The 22,828-nt window shown below is 58.6% G+C and overlaps 1 protein-coding gene across 5 annotated transcripts in view; it reads left to right on the forward strand.

Moving 5' to 3' along the window:
* Positions 1 to 22,828, forward strand: part of CTDP1 (CTD phosphatase subunit 1) — a 56,884-nt gene that overhangs the window by 23,033 nt on the left and 11,023 nt on the right. For 2 of the 5 annotated variants that reach the window (XM_053902868.1, XM_019423605.2), the window contains exons 9-12: positions 514 to 655; positions 1,231 to 1,434; positions 9,956 to 10,115; positions 21,718 to 21,878. In XM_053902868.1, coding sequence (XP_053758843.1) covers positions 514 to 655; positions 1,231 to 1,434; positions 9,956 to 10,115; positions 21,718 to 21,878 — 667 coding nt within the window. Of the gene's footprint in view, positions 1 to 513; positions 656 to 1,199; positions 1,435 to 9,955; positions 10,116 to 21,717; positions 21,879 to 22,828 lie in introns of those variants that run through there. The other 3 variants (XM_053902867.1, XM_019423607.2, XM_019423606.2) reach the window with 3 other exon arrangements.

Here is a 22,828-nt window from a genome sequence, read left to right on the forward strand (position 1 = left end):
GGGATACAGCTGCATGCACGTCGGGGGACGCTGCATGCCTCCCTCCCAGCCTGCACCTGGCCTGTCCGTGCTTCAGCCCGGCTGTGCCTGCCCTACCTGGGCTACAGCGGGTGCAGGGGTGCTGAGTGGGCCCCTGAGCATCCAGCAGAGAAGCGGAGACGAGACGCAGCTGCAACGGCATCTGGGCAGCGTTCCTGCAGCAGCAAGCTGGGGGCATTTGCACACGTCAAGTGCACGGTCTCAGGGAAGAGTCCTTGGGCAGCTGGCTGCAGGTCACGGGGGCAGTGGGAAACTCCCCACGGAAACAGATGGGCACCTCCTGGCAGGGGTGAGGGGGTCTAGCGAGACCCCACGGCAGGCCCCTGCTTCGTGGGGCGGGCCAGGGGCCGGCAGCACGGACAGTGATCCCGGATTTGAGACACGTTGATTGTGCCAGGCAGAGCGATTCAGGGCTGCCCCTTGCCCGCGGCCAGGCTGGAGTGTCAGGCTGCCCCCCCCTCCCGCCCCCCGCAGGCACAGAGAAGGTGCGCCAGGCCCAGGAATGCGGGCAACTGCACGTGGTCAACCCCGACTGGCTGTGGAGCTGCCTGGAGCGCTGGGACAGAGTGGAGGAGCAGCTGTTCCCGCTCAGGGCCGACTACGGCCGGGCCCAGAGGTGAGTGCCGCGCCCGCTACCCGCCTCCCCCTCCCCTGGGGTCCCCACGACCCAGGCCGGGCCCTTGCTGCCGGGCCGGCGTTCCCAGCCCTGCCGAGCACGCGCTGTGCAGAGTCGCTGCCCGCGCTCTTTGTCCGGACGGTGCCACGCGGCCTTAGGTCTTAGCAGGGAAGCTCGGTTTGCCTGCATTTCCTTCCTGGCCTTGGGGCGGTGTCGTGAGCCACGTGGAGGCTTCACGAGTGCCAGCGGCGTGCTAGCGGCAGAGGGATGGTGAGGCGGGGAGAGGGGAGCCTGCCGGGCCTGGTGGTGCTGCAGGAGAGGCCCCTTCTATGCATTTGCAGGGGGAAGGCCTGTTTTGTCGAGAATGGCCTGAGAAAACGCCTCCTGTTCTGTGCCTGAGCTTGTTTTGGGGTAAAGTTCGGAAGCGGGCGTCAGGGGGGTGGGGACCGCAGGCCCCGGCTGAGGTTCCAGGCAGGTGCCGGGCATAGGCTTTCGCTTGCAGCCCCGCTAAGCGGCGGTTGCTGGGTGTTTGGGTCTGTTCCAGTGCTTTCTCGGCCCTTGTTCTGGTCCTGCAGGGAGGACGGCCCCGCAGCCTTTCCCGACAGGCAGGGTGCACTTCCGACCGCCTTGTTCCACCCGACGCCCGTCCACCCCAGGGCCCAGTCTGGGCCGGAAGTTCGCATCTACGATGCCAACACGGGCAAGCTCATCCGGAAAGGGGCTGTGGGCCCCGGGCCCCCCAGCTCCCTGGCGGTCCACACGGAACACTCCTCCTTCAGGTACGTGAGCTTGGGGCGGCCGTGCAGCAGCAGGCGGCCCTCTGACCCCTGAGACCGCGCACACGTTGAGAGTGGACCAAAAGTGGTGCTGGCGGGACATGAAGTCGGGGTTTGCTCCGTCCTGCGTTGGGGCTGGGCTCACCCGCTGTGGCATCAGCCTCTTGCACAGTCTGTCCCGTCTTGGTCCCCGACCCTGGAACAGGTCGGGTCAGGGTCTAGCCGGTGAGAGGTTCTGCGCACCCCAGGCACGCTCTCACATTTGCCCGCTGCTGTCTCCGACAGGCCGTTCCGTCTGCAGATTGGACCCGCGCCCTGACGTCGGCCCACCTTCCCCAGCCCGACCCCATGGTGGCGGCGGAGGAGCCAGCTCTGGGCACCCCCTGGTGTCTGGTCCTGCTTCCTGCCAAGATCTGAGTGAGGGAGGTGGTGGCTGCTTGTAAACGGGAACGGAGGGAGACTCTTCACTGGGTCAGTCCTGCGCTCCCCTGTCTTAAGTCTGAGGATTCAGGACATGCTCTTTGCCCACTGGCACATTCTGTGTGTTGCGAGAGTTCATTTCTACTGCTGAGATGGTGAGCTCACCCCACTCTTGCGGTCCCTCCATTTGAAAGGAGCCTGACAGGTGTGCAGGACGGTGGGGTTCAGGCCGCCGTCGAGGCTCTGGGGAGGCTGGTGTCGGGCCAGGCCATGGGGGCCGTCTGGGGAGGGCAGCGTCGGGCCCGGCCACGCGGGCACAGGTCTGCAGAGGTGAGGTCAAGGGAGCCACTCCCGTGAGGTCCGAGGTGGACACCGGGGCCCAGGAGGCCTGAAGACAGGGATGGGATTAGCGGAGATTTTAGAGGTGCTTCTGATAAAGTTCTGGTCAGAGGCCGTTAGACACACTGATGGACCGTGGTGCCAGCTCGGCCGGAAGCCAGCATGGCAGCACGAGAAACGTGTGGCCCCGGAGCTGTCGGGGGCAGCCAGGGAGGCCTGAGGGGAGCCTCAGCCCAATGCAGCACCAGAGATGCGGTCCAGGTGGAGGCAGGTGTGAGTGGACGCTCCAGGAGGGGAGACTGGGGCAGGAATGGGGGGGGCAGGAGAACAGGACTCCGTGCAGTCAGCTGGCAGACCACAGGTGGCCACCTCCGTGCTGACCGGCAGGTCACGGGACCGAGTGCACTCGTTCTGCTCAAGGAGCAGAGACGGTTCTGCGCCCCCTTAGCCAGCGTCTCCCCTGGGGCGTGTGCCCCGGATCGTGTGGTGGCCCGTGGCCTGCCTCTTACAGGTCTGATCCTCCTGCTGACGGCGAACAGTCCTGGAAGCTGTGGTTGGGAGGCCCCGACACGGTGGCCCAGCTTGTGTGGAGCAGAGCCAGACACAGGGGCTGCGGGGGCAGAGGTTGGGGTTTGAAGCTGTCGGCACAGCTGGGACTCGGGACGGGGCCTTTTCAGCAACGCTGCTGAGTGTCGGTGCTGAGACACGCCCGGTGAACGTCAGTGCTGGTAACCGCACGTGCTGGTGCAGGACACTGGGGTGCGGTGGGAAGGCACATGGCGGGTGGGAAGGTGGGGTCTGGGCCCCGTGCCTGAGTCCGTGGGGCTGTGGGATGCCGTAGTGCCAGCCGTCCCCGCGTCACGCTTCTTGGGGAGAAGGCGTTTACGCAGGCGGGGTGAGGGGAACGTCACTGGGGCGTGCCCGAGTTTCTTACCCTTTCTCGCAGGCAGTGCTGTGACCCTCTGTGCTGATGTCTCCACTGCCAGGCTCAGCCAAGATGGGCTGCAAGGGGTGGTGTTTCCCCTGCACCCTGGACGGCTGGTGGTCCTGAGTCGGGTTTGGGGGGGTTCGTGGACCATGGGACTGGGGTGGGGGTGTGTCCTGTCTTCAAAACTGTGCTGCAGTGGCCTCAGCCTTCGGTGTCCACGCACTTCCTCGTGGGCTCTACAGGTGACAGCCCCCCGAGACCGCCCCGCGAAGCCCCCCACTGGGCCCCCTCGGAGGACTAGCGCCTGACTTCGAGCGGAGCGGTAGGGCCCGTGCCGCTCACACGGGCTACGAGCTGTGGGCCTCCGTCAAGCACCTAGAGCCCCCTCCTTGGAGAGGCGTGATGCCGCCCTTGGGATGGTCGTGTGGTTCAGGTTCCTTTCGTGGGTGACATTCCGCAGGGAGTTGTAGTGCGCGTCACAGGGCGGCGTGTGCGTTGAGAGCGTCCACAGCACCTGACTCACAGCTTCCGGTCATCTCATGGTGGAAGGAGGCCTGAAATCCACGCCGGACCGACCGACGTTCACGTGAACAGTTCCCGTTCTTGAGAACCTGCCTTTCGTGCCGTTGAAGGTTCAGCAACAAACCTTTGAGTTAATTGTAAGCGTAGACAACAAACGTTTGGAACGTTTCAGACTTAAGTTCAGAACGGTTTGGGGATCATTCAGCCTTGCTCGAAATCAGTGGAAGGATGCCAGGAAATCCCGGACGTGGGAGAAGTGACAGGGTGTTGTCTGAGCACACGTGCAGGTGGGGAGTGAACGTGAATAGAGCGGAACGCTGCTCTCCTGGAACGCTGACGGTCGAGCAGCGCACAACTGCCCTTCTGTTCTGACACGTGCGTGTGGCTTGTGTGAACAGTTTCAGATGACTGAAAAACCAGCGTTTCAGCTCCGTCTTCTTGGAGGAAAACACACTGAGCTGTAGTTTATTCAGAGGTGGCTCTTGGTGAAATTTTCTTTTTTGAACTTGGAAGCGTGGTTTCTGCCAAATATTAACTGAGTCGTTGCCAGTCCGTGTAGGTATGCAGAAGGTTATTAACAGCGACCGTTAAACCTTATTAATCACGGAAGGGTGGTGGGAAGCACCGCTGTTTCCAGACCAACACGTTACCCTGCTGTGGTCGATTCTGTCAGGGGCAGCTTGAGGCTTTTTTAAATAACTCTTGTCACCTTGTGTCAATTGTACTTCCTTTTTTGTGTGTAGGAAACCGTATGTTCTAGAAATAATGACTGTCGGTAGAATTTATGGATAGTTCTGTTTTCAAAATTGGCGAAATGACACACAGGGAAGGTGACGCCCATCTCAGCAGCAGTCTAGAGCTCAGAGGAAAGGGGAACAGGAGGGGACCGGGCACATGCGCTCACGGGCATTGTGGGGTTGCTCACAACCCCATGCGTTGTTTCGTCTTTGCGGCCGTAGAGTAAGGTCTTCCTTTCCATGGAGACCTGTTTATTTGATTCGCGTTGTGCCCCACACGCCTGTGTCCGTAATCCTCCCGGCACCCGCGGCCACCCAGACATCCACACCCCCAGTCCTCGCAGATGGAACCGTGGGCTGTGGGGCCCCTGCCCGCTGCCCCTTCGAGGCTCTGGGCCCCCTGCACCCGTGTGTCCAGGGCTGCAAGAAGGAGGGCCCCGAGATCGGTGGCTCGGCGCCATTCTGAGCCTGGAGCCCCACGTAGACCCCATCGTGACAGGCCGCCTGGAGCTGTGGGCGCGGACACCGCTCCGTGCACTTGTCTGAGGCCCTGAGGATTGTGGGTGTCTGTTCTCTTTGTTTTGATGTTTTTGGATCTGGGCTGGGGACCCGCCTAGAGGTCAGAGCTCCTTGGGGCTCTCCCACTGTTGTGGGCATTCGCGAGGGCATTTCTTCTCCCCCGTGAGATACCCGTGTGCGGAGCGCTCAGGGACAACGTGGGGTAAGAACAGGCTTCGTCTGGTTGCCGGGTGCAGTCTACCTCAGGCTTCCGCAGGCGGGACCCTGGTGGGACCCTGGGGTGCAGCGGTGAAGGGGAGTCCTGGTCTGGGGCAGGGGTGGGGCAGCCAGGACCACAGAGGAGCAGGGAGCGCTCGCCAAGCTGTCGTCAGACCTTCCCTCCCTCCCTGCAGGGATGGGGCCAGAATTCTGAATTCCTTTTTGTTTACCCATCGTTAAGGTGTGTTGTTAGTTGTGAGCATTTGGGGTTTTTTTTATTAGAAGTTGTAGTTTGAGGTCACTGTAGACCCACAGGCAGTTGTGAGATGTAACAGCGGCCCTGTGTGCCCTTCACCCAGTTTGCCCGGCATCTTGCAAACCTGTAGGCCCGTCTCACGGCCTACTGGCCTGGCTGTTGTTCTGACATGGTCAGAACCTCCACCGGCAGGGGGCCCCTGACGCCCCTCCCCTTTCCACCCCCTTCCAGCGCCCCCCCCCACCCCACTCACCGCCCCTCCCTGGGGTGTGGCGCACACAGACACTGTGTACGTGACCCCCACTCGCATCCGTCTCCACTGCTGCCGCATTGCTGGCTTTCCCCTCTTGGCTGCAGCGTCCTGCTGAGGATGACAGCAGGGGTGTGTCTAGCCTGGGTCCTGGCCAGGAAGGCTGCTCCCAACCTTTGCGTCTGCTCAGTCCCTTTCTTCAGGACCCACGCGCAGGGGTGCAGCTGCTGGGCTGTGTGCGGAGCGTGTGGTTTTATTCAAAACACGTTTCCTCTGGGGGCAGCGGTGCCTTCGTTCCACCGGCAGAGCAGGAGAGACCCGTCTCTGCACCGCTGCTGGCCTGTGGTGTAGACACCGTATGTCACCACGGCCACCGGACGGGTGTGCGCCCTCAAGGGACGCGCTGTCCCGACTCGGCTTCCTCAGTCAAGTGTGTGTGTCTTTGGCCCATTTTCCAGTTGGGTTGTTGTGTTGCGTTTAATCATTTGTATTTTTTAGGTACTGGAGCTTTGTGAACTGTGAGACCCGAAGGTATTTTCTCCTGCTCTGTACCTTTGCGGAGTCAGGGAGAGCGGAAGCAGTTTCATTTTGTTGAATCAGGTTTTATTTATCAGCTTTTCTCATGAATTACACGTTAGCTGTCAAGTGCGCTGACACTGCGTGGTCCTGGATTCCGAAGGTTTGTGTCTCGATCTGGCAGTTTCATAGTTGTACGTTCTGTAATTAAGGCCATGATCCACTCTGAGTTTGTGCACAGTGTGAGATTTTAGGGTGGGGGTCAGGTTTGTTGCCGCTCTGGCACCCGAGTCAGATGTCGGGGAACATCTGTGCAGGTCTGTTCTGGGTTCCCCACCTGTTCCCTCGATCTGCACACATTTGGGCCTTTTTTCTTTCTTTTTTTTTTATTAATTTTTTTTTTTTTTTTTTTTACATATGTATTTATTTTTGAGAGACGGAGCATGAGCGGGGGAGGGGCAGAGAGAAAGAAGGATACACGGAATCCGAAGGAGGCTTCAGGCTCCGAGCTGTCAGCACAGAGCCCCAGACAGGGCTCGAACTCACAAACCGTGAGCTCATGACCTTAGCCGAAGTCAGACGCTTAACAAACTGAACCACCCAGGTGCCCTGGGCCTTTTTTTGACGTTAAGGTGAAACATTTCGTTTTTCACCTTTAAGTATGACGTACCTGTAGTTTTTCTGTAGATGCTTTTCCCAAATTGGGGGAAATTTCCCTTTCTTCCCATTCTTCTGTGAGTTTTTATCCTGAATGGATATTAAATTTTTCCAGATGCCTCATCTGTACTCATATCATGTGGTTTTTTATCTTTGGCCTGTCATTCGAATTCTGTTTCTCTTGTTGGCCGGTAACATTTCTTTCGCTGTTTTCAAGAGTGTTTTCGTTGTCTTGAATAAGAAGTTTGACAATGGAGTGTTTTAATGTGGATTCGGAGGTGTGTTCTTTTTGGATCCACTCAGCTTCTCGAATCTGGAAGTTTAACGTCTTGCCCAAATTTAGGATGTTTCCAGCCCTTGTTCTTTGAGGACTTTTCCAGTTCTGTCGTGTTTGTCCTCGTTCTGGGCTCCTGGACACCAATACTGAATCACGTGTTCTTCAGGCTGCTCTTTCTTCCTTTTCAGTCTGTTTTCTCCCTGATGTGTAGACTGAGCCATTTCTCTTACGCATCAGGCTCTGTCCCCTTTGCCGTGACGTGGAGCCTGTCCAGTGCAGTTTTAAATTTTCATTTATCGGCGCGTTTTTGTACTGACGCTGCCCCATGGCGCTTCCCCGGCCGCGGTGGCTGTGCCAGGCCTTCTCCTGCAGCCGCGTGACCGGCGCTTGGCGGCCTGTCGAAGCCTTTTCATTGTGATGCTGTCCCACGTGCCCGAGAGTCCCCGACCTTTGCCCCCGCAGAGTGCACCTCCCCGGCTGTCCTCCTCCTTCTGCTTGAGGTCTTGCTGTTCTTGGGAGGACAAGGGGTTTTCTTTCTTTCTTCTTGTTAAGTTTATTTATTTATTTTGAGAGACAGTGCACGAGCAGGGGAGCGGTGGCGGGGGGGGGGGGGGGTGGAGAGTGCAAAGCAGGCTCCAGGCCATCAGCCCAGACAGAGCCCGACGAGGAGCACGATCCTGTGAACTGTGAGATCGTGACCTGAGCCGAAACCGAGGGTCACGCTTAACCGACTGAGCCACCCGGGCACCCCACGAGTGATTTTCAGCTGAAGCCTGGGTGGTTTCACGGCACGTTGTGAGAGCCTCGACCTTACTCAAACTTCGCGTTTGGCTGTCTCCCCCTGGCTCTGCTCCAGCAGCACGGTGGACGCACCTGTCCCTGGTGGGGAGCCTGGGGTCCTTGTTGCTCCTGGGCCAAAGGGTCACCTGGGGTCACCCCCCAGGGTCGCCACAGACACAGGGCGGGTGGGTGTTCATGTTACAACCAGGTGAACGTCAACGTCTGACTCTGACACCTCCCAGCCTGGGGTGAGGGTCTCATTACTTGTCCTGGCCCCAGCCACCAGTGTCTCCACGGACACTGCATAGTCGGGGGGTGCCTGGAGGAAGATCCTGACCCCCCACTCTGCGTTCTCTGAGACCAGTGACGGGGGCATGGTTTGTGGTATTGGCCTGTGGGAGAGCAAGTGACTGTCTGAAGCTTTCCTGTTTTGCAAGGGGGTCCCTCTGTGGGTTTCTCCTGGAGAGATCAGGCCACTCTTTGGGCTTTGCGTCTGCCCGTTGGTGTTTTGCGTCGCTGGCTCCTGGGCCTCTTCCGTCAGCCCTCGAGTCAGCTCTCTGTGTTCCCCTGCCGGTGGGGGTCTCTGCCGGCGCCCCCAGGAGGATGGCAGAGGCCCAGCTGCCTTCCTGGGAGTAAAGTCAACTTGTGATTCAGAATAGACCGTGAATCTTTTGTGTTTCATTTCCTCTTGCATTTACGGTCTCGTTCTTGGGGAGCTCTGCGAGCAGCACGGCGTGGGGGCCTTGCAGGTCGGGAAGAGGGCGCTCTCCATCCTGGGGGTTTAGTCCACCAGACCTCACCACGTTAGACGAAACTGAGCCATTACATGTTACCGCAGTAAAAGAGCTGTGCTGTGACGTATTAGCTGTTTTCCAAACGGGAAAGGAACATAACGCTAAGAATGGCCTGTCTGGCACTTTTGTGACTCTCTCGCTCCCACCGGCCTCTGCACCTGCCTGTTGTGCTCCGCCCTTTGGTGGAAACACAGGAGGAAATTCTGCCGCCTCCCGTGTGGCGTGTCGTTGAGGGGAGACGCCCTGGGGGCTGGGGGCCCTTGACTTACTGGCCGATTCGGTGTCTTACGTGATGAAGAGAATCACCCCCTTTCGAGGGATAGTGCCCGAGATGTAGGCCGGCCGGCGCTCCCTGGTTAAAACTGCAACTGCTTTTCCAAAGGGAGACTGTACGTGGCTGTTTTCAGTAGGAAGATAGGTGGCCGTTTCCCGCGGTCGCCCCGGGGGCCTTGGCTGCGGGGTGGGCGGCGGGCAGCGTGGTGTGGATGGCACCGGCGAGGCTCCGGTGTCAGGTCCTCGTGTCTGTCCCTAACAAGTCCCCCTTTCGTTAGACACGCAGCGGCTGCTTTTCCGTGTTGTGGCTTAGACTTCGTACCCGCATCTTCTTCAAAATCAGGAGCCTTGGCCGCGTCGTCAGTGTCTCAGGGAGTGGACGTGTTGGGCGGTGACAGTGGGGTCGGAAGTGTCCTCGTGCCCGTCTCGGGGCCGTGGCCCACCTGAGAGCGCGTGCTCCGGGCCTGCCGCCGACACGGACGCGTGTGCCGAGGGCGCCGTGAGACGCTGCGCGGCCGGGCCTGGGATCGGCTCCGGGGAAGAGCCTTCTGGAAGTGCTCACTGGTCTTTTGTGTTCGTGTTTGATTGATGGGCAGAACCGTGCGGCTGGAATGCTGGGTCGCCTTCCCCGGTGCCCGGGTGGACGGTGCACCGACTTCAGTCCCCGCAGCCTGTGTCTTCAGTTCGGCAGCTCGTTCTTTCTGTTCTGGGCAGAATAGAGAGACGTGCCGCGTTGGTTTTGTTTTTTTTTTAAAAACTCTTGCGGCTTGCTCGACCTTACTTTGAGGATAAGTACTTCTCCTGCTGGTTTCTAGGAACGTGCTCGCTAGCTCTTCATGTCTTGTCCTTCGCTCTGAGCCGAGGGACCCAAGAGCAGCGGTGCTGTGCCGGGGGAGGGGGGGTCGTCCGCTTTCAGCGGGAGGGAAGCGCGCGGGGACCGTGGAGGGTCAGGGTGGCTTTTCGTAACTAAATGCCCTCTGTGCTCTTGTTTACGAGCTCCGAGTCGGGAGGCCGTGGAAGCGCCTCTCCTCACGCGGGCCCTGTGACGTTCGTTTCAGAGTGGTTCAGCCGCCACCACAGATGCTCGCTCAGGAGCTGCCGGACACCCGACGCGGAGAGCGGCCCGGCCCCGGCGGGAGGAAGCGACAGCCCAGCATGTCAGAGACCATGCCGCTGTACACGCTGTGTAAGGAGGACTTAGAGAGTATGGACAAAGAGGTGAGGCCCGCGGGCGCCGCACGCCAGGGGCAGGGCGCCCACCGCGCTCACGCTCCGCCCTCGCTTGCCCAGGGACGCTTCCGCTGGCGGATTTGGCGCGGCCTGGAGTGACGCGTCGGGGCGTCGGCGACCCTGGAAAGCCCGGCCGCGCCCCAACCGGGGGTGCCTGAGCGCTCCCCCGACCCCGCCGTTGGCGAGGGCCCGGCATCGGGCGGGCAGGGCCGGGGCCACCGGCGGCCTGCACTGCCCAGCGGGAGATCCGAGGTGACCTGCCCGGGTCACGGGGGCTCTAAAACACAGATGACGGTTGGCAGTTCACGGTAGGATCTTGTTATTACGCCACTAAACGGCTCTAGGTGACGTCGGTGGCGTTTTTGTCTCTTCAGATCCTTAAGTGTCGGAATAGTGATAATAAGGCCATGAATCCATTTTGGATTAGAGATTAAATACGGTAGGGATCTCTCCCTTTGGGACAAAACAGCCGAAACTGCAGGTAATTTTGTCATCTGCCCGGTGCTTCATCCCCTGAAAGGAGCCCGTCCTGAGGCCCGCTGGCCCCCAGGCGCCGTGACCCCTGCTCTCCTGCTCCGGCCAGTACCCTCGAGGGAGGGCCCCCCCGTCGCGGTTTCCGTGTGTCTGCAGGTGGTGTGCGGGTGGCGTCCGTGCAGAAAGCCACGTCGCGCGTCCAAGCGAACGTGGCGCCTTGTCACGCCCAACCGGCCTCTGCTTGGGACAGAAGCCGTGCGCCGGCCGGCCCCACGGCCGCCTGGGCTTCTGCTCCGGCACCGCACCGTGCTCCGTGCTCCGTGCTCCGTGCTCCGTGCTCGTTGCCACCGGTGGGAGGGCCCGCGTGTAGAGAAGTGTGTTTTAGTTTATCTTCAGTAGGGGAACGTCAGTGGCACGTTCGGTACGGAATCTTAACCGGGAGCCCTCGTCCCTTTCCGTCGCCGGTTTACCTCGCGGCGCTTGGAGCCTGTCTGCAGGTGTGTCGATTCCCTTTCTTGGCCATTTTTTGAATATTTAGCTGGTGGAGGTGCTCTTTTATTGTTGTTTCCCAAGTGTTTTCTCCGGAAGAATTTCCTCAGCGCTACTCTTTGATCTCTGAGCCCAGACTGGGTCGATCCAGGAGGTCGCTGACCCCACAGAGACCTGGGGGAGAGGGCCGCTGGCGCGTGCCTCCCCCGTCCTCCCAGCCACCCTGCAGACGCGCGCACACCAACCTGCTAGGTAGTGACGGCTACTTTGGTACTTGTTCCAGGTCAGGGGACGTCGGAATCTTACCGTGAAATGAAAGTGCTACGTGCAGCTTTCTGTCACTTTGAGAGAAAGGAAAGGGAGCCTCTGAGCCTTCGATCCGGCTCCTCGGCGGTAGGAAGTGGCAAAGGCCAGAGCAGCCCGGCACTTGAGAGCTGGTGAGCCCCACAGGGAGGCAGGTGCCACGCTCGGGCGCTCACACTCCACCTCCGCTCCTCTTCCCCAATTCCTGGTTCTGGGCAAGCACTGCGGCCCGGAGGCTGCGGGGGTTAGGGGTCGGAAACTGAGCGGCGGGGAAGCGAGCGTGCGTGACCGTGCCCGTGAACGGCGGTGTTCCTGCCCAGCACGTGGCCGAGGCTGGAGAGACCTTCCCGCGCACCCGGCTGCTGGGGGCCCCAGCTGGTCTCGGCAGCTTTGCGCCAGGCCACACGGGGACGTCCTGGGCAGGGTGTGCCCCTGATAGGAGGGATACCCTGGTGTCAGAAGATGCCTGTTGCCGCGTGTGCCCCTTTCTCCTGGAACACCCACGTGCCCAGAGGGGGCCTCGGAGCCCCGTTGTCGGGCGGCAGGAGACATGCCTCTGGAAAGCAGGCACGCTGCCTCCGGGGACACTGGTCTTGGGCTGCTGCTCCGTGAGCTCGAGGCGGAGGCTCTGAGAGTCCCGCATGGGCTTGGCCGGGTCTCGTCAGGCGCGCTGCCCTCAAACGGATCTGGGTTCGCCATCGGGAGCGGGGAGCAGAGACGGTGAAAGGGGGAGATGTGTGACGATCGTGCTGCACACGCAGGTTTCAGAGAGTGTCACGGGCTGCAAGGCGGCGGCTGAGGTCTCCGAAGGGAGGGAGGGAGGTGATGCTCCTAGGAGACTCTGAAGTAAATCTTTGGAGAGAATCCCGGGCGGCTTCCCCAAACCTGGAGCTGCTTGTGATAGAAGGGGCTCTTGTCTCTGCCGCTGACATGTGCGACTGCTTTTGTTTTCCGGTGGTCCTTGTCCTTTTGAGATAATTCAGGGGGGACTGCTGTTCAGCGTCGTTCTGGTTTCCGTAGAAATTGGTACGCGTTAGAGACTTGGGTGGCCTGCTTTTTGTGCATTCGTTCTCGGATTTATCAGGAACGTTCAGTTGAGTAACCGAATGTCTCTCGTATCAGTTCATTAGTGGCTTATCTGCCAATACTTACTTCAAATACAGTTAGGTTCTAGGAATTGTGAAATCTGCCTCAGGTCCCCTGGCAGGATTCTGTACCCTCAGCAGGCAGCTGTCTTACTCAGTTCAGTAAACGAAGGTCCCAGTAAATAAGACTGACCAACATGAGCTTCCTCCGCTGTGACCACCCACACCGTGTCCTGATGCCCCCCATGCTCACCTGTGCACTCAGAGGCCACTGTAGTTGTATTTTTTTAGTCCACTAGAGGGGGCTCTTCAGACAGCCTGTCATCAGCATGGACAGGTGCTCCGCAGCCAGGGTGTCCCAAGGTGGGGGTCCATCAAAGGCGCTCTGTCTGGGCCCAGACACAATCTCCAGCCCCCAGCAGCCCTGGCCCCCTTCATTCTGTCCCCCATTTTGTCCTGCCGGAGCTCCGCTCAAGTCACCCAAGAGGCACAGCTCGCTGGTGACAAAGTGCTCTAGGTCCTGCAGGGCCCGCCCCTGGGCTTTTGTCCTTGTCATGCACCAGACATCATGCTGGCATTTCAGACCAGCATCCTTGCAAACCAGGGTCTGAGACAGAATCTTCCGGTTACTGTTTCCAGACGGTCCTAAAACCACAGCAGCGCCCCTCAGCCACGGCCTCCCTTTCCGCAGTTTTGGTCCCACCGCACTCCAGACACAGCATCAGAAAGTCAGCGGCAGCCTGATGGCACGTCGCACGCCCCTGTCATTTACCTCCCCCACGTGACCACGAGAGAAGGAAGGGAGGGGAAGCTACGAGAGACACGCCGCGTTCAGACAGCTGTTCTCACAGCGTGTCACCACACTCGTCACGTCTTACCGTTAGTTTCTGTTAACCTCTCCCTGTGCCTGACATGTGGACGAGCCGTGTCGTAAACGCACGTGTAGGGTTCAGGCGTCCCCGGGGGGTTTGCACTGTACCTGCTCGGATGAGGGAGGGACTGCTGTATGCGCATGTCTAGCATGCCCCTTTCTGTTTCCAGTCAAGTCCTCGCCCAATGGTTATACTTTGTGTATCGTGGTTTACCCAGCGCTTTCTGCCAAAGCTCGGTGACCTCGCCGTGTCCTGTGGTTCAGACAGACGTGCTGGGCGCGCCCGCCCACATGTTCATGCCGTGGCAGCAATTCTGTGTCGTGCATAAGACGGCGAGCCTTACTTTCTGGTACGGAGGCCATGGTTTTGTGCAACGTGTAGGTTTGTTTCTGATGAGCACGCGCGGTGGGCTCACACCTTTCCTGCCTGTACACGGTGGTCCTTTTCTTGAGAGGAAGTGGGGCCTCGGGCATGGGCGTGCTGGTGTCTGGGGCGTTAAAGGGGGCCCATCCGGGCTAAGCGGAGTGTCCCCGGGAGCCACGTGACCCTGAGAGTCCACGAGATGCGTGCACCCTGGTGTCCATCCATGTGAACGGTCTCACCCGTATTATCGGCGGAGGAGTCACACGATGCCGGGGCGCTGCCGGGTGGTGACCTCAGCCTGAGGCCGCACACCAGCACATTCCCCCTCTGCTTCGATGCTTTGCTCGGTGCAGGACTCGGGCATCAGGAGCGGCTTCCCACCCGATGGCAGGTCTGCCCCATCTGGCAGCAAGTACGTATTCTGAATAAAATAGGCACGTTGTCCGTTGGCTTCAAAATGTTGAGATGAAGCAGCTTTATTCCAGAAGCTCCTCAGGACCCCAGCTTTGGAGGCACACGCAGGTGTGGCTGTGACACGGTTTTAGTTGTGGTCGTGGTCGGTCAGTAATGCACTCGTGTTTTGTCCAAAGCAGGACCCACAGGGTTAATGGAGCTCTGTGCTCTGCCTGTAAGTCCTCGCAGGGCGTCGCGCCCCCGCGGGAGTCTGCATCACAGCCTTGGGTTTCCATAGGCGAGCTTTAGTCACGTGTGTGTTCATTTGTTTTTTGTTTTTTAACATTTATTTATTTTTGGGAGACAGAGTCGGAGAATGAGTGGGGGAGGGGCAGAGAGAGAGGGAAACAAAGAATCCAAAGCCGGCTCCAGGCTCCCAGCTGTCGGCACAGAGCCTGACGTGGGGCCTGAACCCACAAACCTAAGATCATGACTTGGGCCGAAGTTGGACGCTTAACCAGCTGAGCCACCCAGGCGCCCCACATGTGTGTTCATTTTAAGCAAACACACAAGGGAAGTGCAGAATGGAGGTCTCACTGTCCGTTCCGAGGCTGATGAGCAGTTTTTATGGTGGGATGTGTGGGCTGTGGCTCCAAAGTAGAAAAGTTCCATCCTTCAAGTTAAAATGTACAACTTATTTTTGAAAGTTAAAAGTTCAGTATCCTATTAAAACAAAATTAGTTCAGAGTCAGATAAGTAAACAAAGCGTTTGCCATATGTAATCAAAGGACCAGTCCGTGATGCCTCAGCACACGTCTGAGAAGCACAGGAAACACTGCGTGGGGAGGAAGAACAAACCAGCACTGGCCCCGGTGCTGGCCCAGGTGGGTGAACCCCTGCCTCCCACCCCAGCCTCCCTGGCCCCCTGTGAGGTCTGCAGCTAAGGTCCACAAACAGGAACAGCAGGGCCCTGGGGGCGCCCAGCCAGCTCAGCCGGGAGAGCATGCGGCTCTTGATCTCAGGGTCGTGAGTTCGAGTCCCTCGTTGGGCCTAGGGCTCACTTAAAAAAAAAAAAGAATTCCTTAGAAAGAGGGAGGGAAGAAGTTGGTTCATGGAAGTCAGCACCATGCAGCAGGGAAGGCCAAGCGATGCTAGTGGGGGTTTTGAGCATTTTTTTCTCCTGTGTCCCCGACTCTGGCCCTCATTTTGGAGGGATGTACGTCTCTCCCCCAGGCTTTGCTCTGGGTCAGCCCCTGTCATGGAGCTGTATTACCACTCTGGGGTAGGCACCCAAAACACAGAGGGTCTGGGGACAGGAGCCTGTGGCCCAAAGCATATGGAGGCTCCCTTCCCTGCCTCTTAGCCCCATGGGTCACCCCAGCCACACCATATTGGGCAACGGCTCAGGGTGCTCTGAGAGAAGGGCCCCCCCAGTCTGTACAGGAGCCGACCCGGGCCCCAGGCTCACCTCCAGGAGCACAGACACGGAACACACCCTGATAGACTTGGGAAAGACAGCGTCCACGGAAGCTGAGGCGGAACTTTCTGTCTTATCCACTCTGATCAGGCTAAACCTGCTACAGTGCACGCGTGTGTTCCCAGAGGCGGTAAGAGGGTGCAGTATTGGAGCGTCCGGGGCACAGTCTGAGTGAGCAGCAGCAGGCACCCACACAAGCCAGCCCGGATGTCGGGCTCTGGAGACCAGCACCTTAAGGCATCTCAGTGGCCATGCTCCCTGGGGAGAAGGGAGCAGCCTTGGAGCGAATGCAAAACGACGAACGACGGTGGGCAATTCAGAACTGGAAAATACACTCTCTGTACACTTGTCCCGAAATTGGCAGGAGACAGTGCCGGTAGGAGGAGGAAAGGGCCCACGATCAGGGCTGCAGCTGCCACCTGAGGCAGCGGTCGGAGCCGCGGGCACGTCTGGTCGGCATCAGAGCTTCACTCAGCGTGCGTGTGGGCCGTCCGAGTCCCACAGAGGGGGAAGAGACGGGCGCGAGACAAGATTCTTGGAGGAACGGTGCGCGAAAACCTCCAGGCTTTGGTGAAAGGCATAAATTTACTAGTTTCTGATGCTGTAAACTGGCTGGCCCGTCGTCGGATTTCCTGAGAGCGGAGTCACATGGTACACCTGTGTCTGCTCCCAGCTCCCTTCTCCCCGGGACCACGGCGAGCCGCGTGGGAAAGGCCACGTTTGAGAAGGGCCCCGCGGACTGCGTCTGGAGAGGAAGCCCAGGGCAGGGCGTGTGGTGGGATTTGGTTTTTGTTGGCCAGAGATTACTCTGAGAGTTACTTGAGGCCAGTCCCGGGCGTGGTCGAGCCGAGTCGTGTGAGTCTGATCCCGGGTGTTGTGCGCGCGCTCTGTTAGCGGTAAGTTCTTGCAGAGGTTTAGCTGCTTGTTTTCACGACAGCCTGGGTCTTTTCCTCTGTGGGCAGCCTCACGGTCACCGCTGAGCGTGATCAGGCACAGAGGTGGGGCAGGGGCAGAGACGCCTCGGTAACTTTTGCCAAGTGACCTTTCTGTTCACACGCTTCCGTTTGGAGCAGGTACTCGTGGACCCATTAACATAGGTATGAGATTCAGGGATCTCCGTGGGCAAGCAGGCTTCCCAGAGTGTTTCAGCAAAAAAACCACTGTGAGCGAATTCCTCGTGCCTTAACGTGGGGTCCTGTTGCGTTCTAGGAAGCAGCAGCTCTGTAACTAATGTCACAAACTTCCCAGGGATCTTGAGATAATTAACAAATACTGAGCTTTAGAAACAACACCTGAGGTTGAAGACAATAACGTGAAGATAGCTTTTTAATACTAGGATAGTGTGGACATACATCCCGATTTATTTCTCGTGTCCCAGACTGTCCTGTACGCTCCATGAGGTCAGTCTGGGAACAGGCACGCCACACCGAGGCCACGGAGAAGGAGCTGTGGCCGGCGGCCGCGTGCCCGGCTCCCGGGCCGCTGCAGCCCAGAGAACGGCAGGCTTTGTCCAGGCCTGGGCAGGCTGGGGCAGAGCACGTGGGTTTGGGCAGCGCTGCCTCTGTCCCCTTTTCTCTGCGTCATCCTGCGGGAAAGTAAAGCTTCATGTGTCTAAACACCATTTCAGTTTCATTAAGAGAGAAGGTCGCCTGTTGGAGTGACTGGGAAGCTTGCGCCTGCGGCCGAGCAGAGATGTGCACCTGTGTGGCTGGTACCTCGTCCGGTCATTTAGAGTAGCCCGTTCATACGTGTTTCTGCACACGCGTCTCCTTCCATCCGACTCGCGACTAGCCCGAGTCACCAGGACGCACGGTTGTCCACCCCAGTCCCAGCCAGCGCGTACAACACGGTCACTTTCGCATGGCCCGCGGGGGATTGTCCGGGGGTGTCGGGTCCCTGTCTCTGCGAGTTCCGCCCCGGAGCGAGCAGGAGGGGTCGAGGCACGTGCGGGACCCATGCCTGTTTTGCAGGGTCCCCACTCCTGGTGGGCTGGGCCGCCCACCTTTCCAGGCGTCTGTTCTCGCACACCGTCCCCCTCAGCTGCCTTAGGTCTCCTCAGCTCCTCGTGAGCCTGCGTCTTCGGGTGAGTGATGGGAACGGTTTCCAGGGTGTTTGATGTGATCCGTGTGGGCCTTTTGTTTGAGAGACTTCAGTAGTTAATTTACCATAAAATGAGGTTTTTGTCTTTACACGCTTGTTTTTCAAGTCTTTCTTAAGATTCTGAAATATGTATTCTGGCAACTTTTAAATAGTATATATAAAGTAAGTGGTTCGTTGCAGATTACTGGTTTTCAAAAAGTGCGTAGTTCCCTTTTTATGAGAGAAAGCCCTGGAAAGGTGTCCATTGTTCTGAAGCAGATACGTCTATATGAGTAAAACAGAACGAGGGAGAGCAAGTTGAAGCATAGTTTGAGTACGACCAGATTCTGACATGTGTCCACAATTTTAGCTTGGCCGTGCAGGATGTTTCTGAACCTTCCAAACACCTGGCAGAGCGGGCACGCGCGTTGGTTGGCCGTCCGCCACGCTGGAGGAGCGAGGAGACTTCTTCCCGGTCAGCGGCGCTGCTAACGCTTTATGGGTCACTTCGCGGCCTCCGAGGCAGTGACTGTACTTTGGTGGTCAGACATAAAATACCTGATTTTTTAAGTTCCCGTCTTTCTCTTGAAAAGGTATGATGCAGAGTCAAAGGCCTGAAATATTTTCAGAGGAAAATTTAATACTAACAATTTGAATAGACTCGTGCATCAACAAAGAGTACGCACAGCCAAGTGAATATAGCGGTGACGCCTGAACGTAGCTGCTTAGAATTAGTTTTGTGCTTTCTGCTAAATGCCTTTAGCTCAAACCCCGTGTGTCACCTCCAAGGACCTCGCAGTGAATAACCTGTTGATAAAGCTGTTGCTTTGTTTAGTTAGCTGTTGCTACACTGTTTCTGTATTTGATTGAGACCCGAGACCTGCACGTGAGCTCCTTGGGAGTGAGCGACCAACGGATCGCGGGTCTGGGGTTGAAGCTGCTCCATGTCGGAACGTTCCCTCTGTCAGTCACAGGCTTTGTCCCTCGGTGTCCCTGCGGCCTTACGGTCCGTGCAGAGCAGCTCACGGCCCCGTGGGGGTGCCCGCTGCCTGGGAGGGGAGGTGTGAGCAGCCCCGTCCCCGAACGGGACTGGCGGGGGCAGGAGGGCAGGCCCTTGACCCTTTTTGTAAGGAGAGACTGCAGTTGTCCGGCCTTGCCGGGAGGTTCCTCGGGGCGCCACCCAGTTGTTGGTGGGAAAAATCAAAGTTTTCGTGAGTTAAATACGTCTCACCACTTGCCTTTCCTTGGAAAGGAATATTCTTTCCTGGAATGAGCTGAAAACCTGGTGTTTCTGAATTAATGCATTTTTTAAAATTTAACATTTAAGTTGCCATTACATCCCTGTAGTTCCAAGTTCCCAAAGTCTAAAAGCTGCCGTGAGAGCACCTTCAGGGTTCCCACAGACCCCGCTTTCCCCTTGGCTGTGGCCAGTGCCAGGTTCCTGCGGCAGGTGGGCTGGCCGTTGGGGAAACGGCGCCCCACCCCACACCCACTGGCTCTTGTCCTTCCCCGCCGGCCCATGCTAAGCTGTTGAGACTCGTCCAGGAAAGCACAGCACTCCTCTGCTCTTGCCCAGATGTGTGGGGGCCACACTGAGTGGCTCCGACACTGCCTGGACCCGCACACCCACGCCCCTCAGATGCCAGGCATGAGGGGGAGGTCCCGGGTTGTCACCCGTACTTGTGACCGACCGGCTGCGAATTGGGGTTCCATCATTTGCTAGGGCAGCTCCGGAAGTCAGGGACACTCTTGCTTACGCTGAGTGGCTTACCGTGTCATAAAGGATGTGACAGGACACAGGGGAACGGCCAGATGAAGAGCCACACGGGGTGAGGTCCCAGCGGGTCCTGAGCATAGGAGCTTCTGTCCCCGTGGAGTTGGGAGCGGGCCACCCTGCCGGGACGTGGGTGCGTTCGCCAACCCAGAAGCTCCCCGCACCCTGCACTTTGGGGATCTTTGTGGAGGAGGCGTGATGGGTCATGAACTCAGTCTCCAGCCCCCTCCCCTCCCTGAGGACGAGTGTGGGGCTGCAGGCCCCAGGCGTCTGCTCTGGCTGGGCTCTGGTGACCAGCCCCATCCAGAAGCCCACCTGCAGTTGCCTCATTAGGAAAAAGGATGATGCTGTCAGCCATCAGGTTGAAGGGGCTTAGGGGCTCTGTCAGGAACCAGGGACAGAGACCAATAAGCATCTCCTCCTGTTGTACCCACTTTAAGCAGCTTTAAAGATCAGATAAGGGGCGCCTGGGGGCTCAGTCAGGTAAGCGTCCGACTCTCCATTTTAGCTCGGGTCATGATCTCACGGTTCATGGTTTCGAGCCCCACGTTGGGCTCTGTGCTGACAGCACGGAGCCTGCTTGGGATCCTCTCTCTCCGTACCTCTCTGTCCTTCCCCTGCGCATGCACTGGAACTCTCTTGCTTTCTCTCTCAATATAAATAAGCAAACTTAAAAAAAATACTTTCAGGTGAATGAAAATAAAACCAACAAAACATACCAAAGATCAGATAAACTTGTTAAATACTGATCCAGTTCAAGGTCATAAAAATGTTACTATGTTGGCTTACAGGATTTCTGACATCACTGCTTTTTCTGAGTAAAGTTTCTACACGTGGACTCTGTTACTCAGGTATTTTGGGGGGAAACGTCTTCAGCTCTGAGTCATGGTACTGAGGGCTGAGCGACGCGTAGTGTTAGTATGGTCGTCTCCAAACTCCACTTCGTGCCTTTTTAAGTAAGTCGATGTTACCATCTTGACACAGTCTGGCACTTCTCAGGCGTTCGTCCGGGTGTTCGGGACGTCACAGAGGCGTTGCCTCAGAGCTTCGGAGCCTGGGAGTGGAGTCCAGAAACGTCTGCCTGCCGGGCTCGGCTGCTGTGACCGCGAATGGGTCTGTGAAAGGCTGGCTGTGCTGCCCGTGGGCTGTGCGACCCCCCAGCCCACCCGACGGGGGGCCGTACAATTTCTCCATCACATATTAACTTAGAACCAAGAAAAAGAACAGTATCAGTTGCGCCGGTGAAGCGTCGCTTTCTGAGAAAACAGTGTTCCAAGAGCGGAATTGGAGGCGGGTGCTCGGAAACCCAGAGGAATCGGCACGACGCATGACGTGTCTGCAGTGGCCGTGTGCTGTCTCCTTTTCCTTCCCTTCTTCTCTCCTGTCCACCTGATTTTTACCTCATCCGGTGTCTTTGCTGAAAGAGTGGTGGATCTGAGAGAAAGGCACGGAGACCAAGGTCAGACCGGTGGAAAGCAGGACCCAGTCTAGAACCCCATCTTCTGTCTCCAGGCTCCCCCGAATCTGGCGTCACTGCTCCTTCTGCCATTCGACGGCTGTTAGGAGGCAACTTCCCTCCCCTCGGTGGGCGTCCCTGGGGGCCCGGCACTCGGGTTGCTGGACAGCCGACCTCCCCCAGGCTGCAGGGGAGCAGGGAGCGCTGACCCTGGGCCATGGCCGTTAGTTCCCGTCACCCTCACGTGGCACGTCCGTGAATGGTTAAATGTGAGGTCTGTGGGAGAAAACAAGCGCCCTGGAGCAGGCAGGGGGACAAGCACCCTCTGTTGAGCCTCTGGGGACGCAGCTGGGCCCCACTGGCGGCAGCCGCCGTCCCCCTCCCCAGACTCCAGAGTGCCTCCTGGAAAGCAGTCGAGTGCGGCTTCCTGATCATGAGCATTTTAACAGAAAGCTTTGATTTCTTCACCACAGCGTTCGTTAGCGCACTGGAGAGAGAATCCTGTTAGAGTCTTGCCGCTGAGAAGTGACTGTCGGGCTGTCTGCATGTCCTGCCCCAGGGTCACACTAGGGGTCCTGGGATCCCAGGAGGGCCCCCCCGCTAGAGGAACGGCCTGGGCCTTCTCTGCTTTCTTGGCCCACCTCACGTCCCACCTGCAAAGGTCCGGGCTGTCACCCATCTCGGGCTCGGCCCGGCACGCTCCTAGACTCACAGCTATGCCCAAGGCGAGCGCACGTGGTCGGGACCAGATGGGGCCGCGCCGCCCTGCCGTGGGGGTCGGGTCGTAGGCGTCGGGTGTGTGCCCTGACTCTCCCCCTTTGCCAGGTGGATGACATCCTAGGAGAGGGCAGTGATGACAGCGACAGCGAGAAGAGGAGGCCGGAGGAGGAGGGGCCGCAGGAGCGGCCACTGCCCCGGGAGCCCCGGGCCACGCTCGAGGCCACAGCATCCAGCGAGAGGAGCACAGCAGACAGCCGGGGGCCCAGGTGAGGCGGTGTGGGTGAGGGCCCGGTGAGGGGGGCAGGTGAGGGCCGGCCCAGGCGAGGTCTGCAGGCGCGATGCGGTAACGTGACAGATTCTTCAGGCTTTAGCATTTCAGGATGTTATGTTGACGGTGACGCGAATTTTTATCCCAGTCTTTATTGTTTCAGTTGCTACTCACGGAGATCTGGGTCTTTCCCCTGTGTAAGTGTAAGTGGTAAGACGTCCGCCTGCCTGACCCGGGCAGCCCCACCGCGGAGGGCAGGACGACGCCATGGCCAGCACGTTTTGACGCAGTTGGTGATTTTTCACGTGCCCGGCTGTGTTACGGCGCAGGTGGCCTGACCGTGCCTGCTGGTGGTGGCTCGGTGTCCACGTGACCGCATCTTGTGCCGGACCAAAGAGCGCGCCGGGATTCTACGTCTTTCCTGAAGCATCTTTCTGTCTCGCTTGGATTTGATCATCACGTCATGTTCTCTTGGCTCAGTTTCCTTCCTTTCGGCCTTTTTCTAAGTATTCTCCCCACCGCGGCTCAATTCGGTCTGCCCGGAGCCAGAACCGCTGTCCCGAGTGTCCCGAGCCTCCCCTCCGGGCCCTGCTGCCTGCTGGGGACTGTCGTCTCCGCCTCCGGAGAGGCCTTCACCGTTCCCGGCTCCAGCATCTTGTTTCTTTGCTCTCTTACTTCGCTGGACTAGGTGCATCTTCCAGGAACTTCGTGGACCAGGGTGCATGGGAGGCCAACGAATCTGGCACATCGGGAGATGCCTTCCTCGCTCTGTCCACACTTGCTTGACCGCGGGGCGGGCGCTCCGTAGCCCGGGGAGGGAGTCGTGTCCCTCAGAGTCCAGACGGCCCTGCTCCGGGTCTGTCTGCGTGTGGCGTTGGCGGGGCACCTGCTGCCGCGCGACCTCTCTCCCCTGCTGACGGGCGTCTCCGTCCCGCCCCTCGTGTGCGG

Source organism: Panthera pardus, unplaced genomic scaffold (genome assembly GCF_024362965.1).
Source record: "Panthera pardus isolate Hobbes unplaced genomic scaffold, ASM2436296v1 HiC_scaffold_15, whole genome shotgun sequence".
Classification (NCBI taxonomy): domain Eukaryota; kingdom Metazoa; phylum Chordata; class Mammalia; order Carnivora; family Felidae; genus Panthera; species Panthera pardus.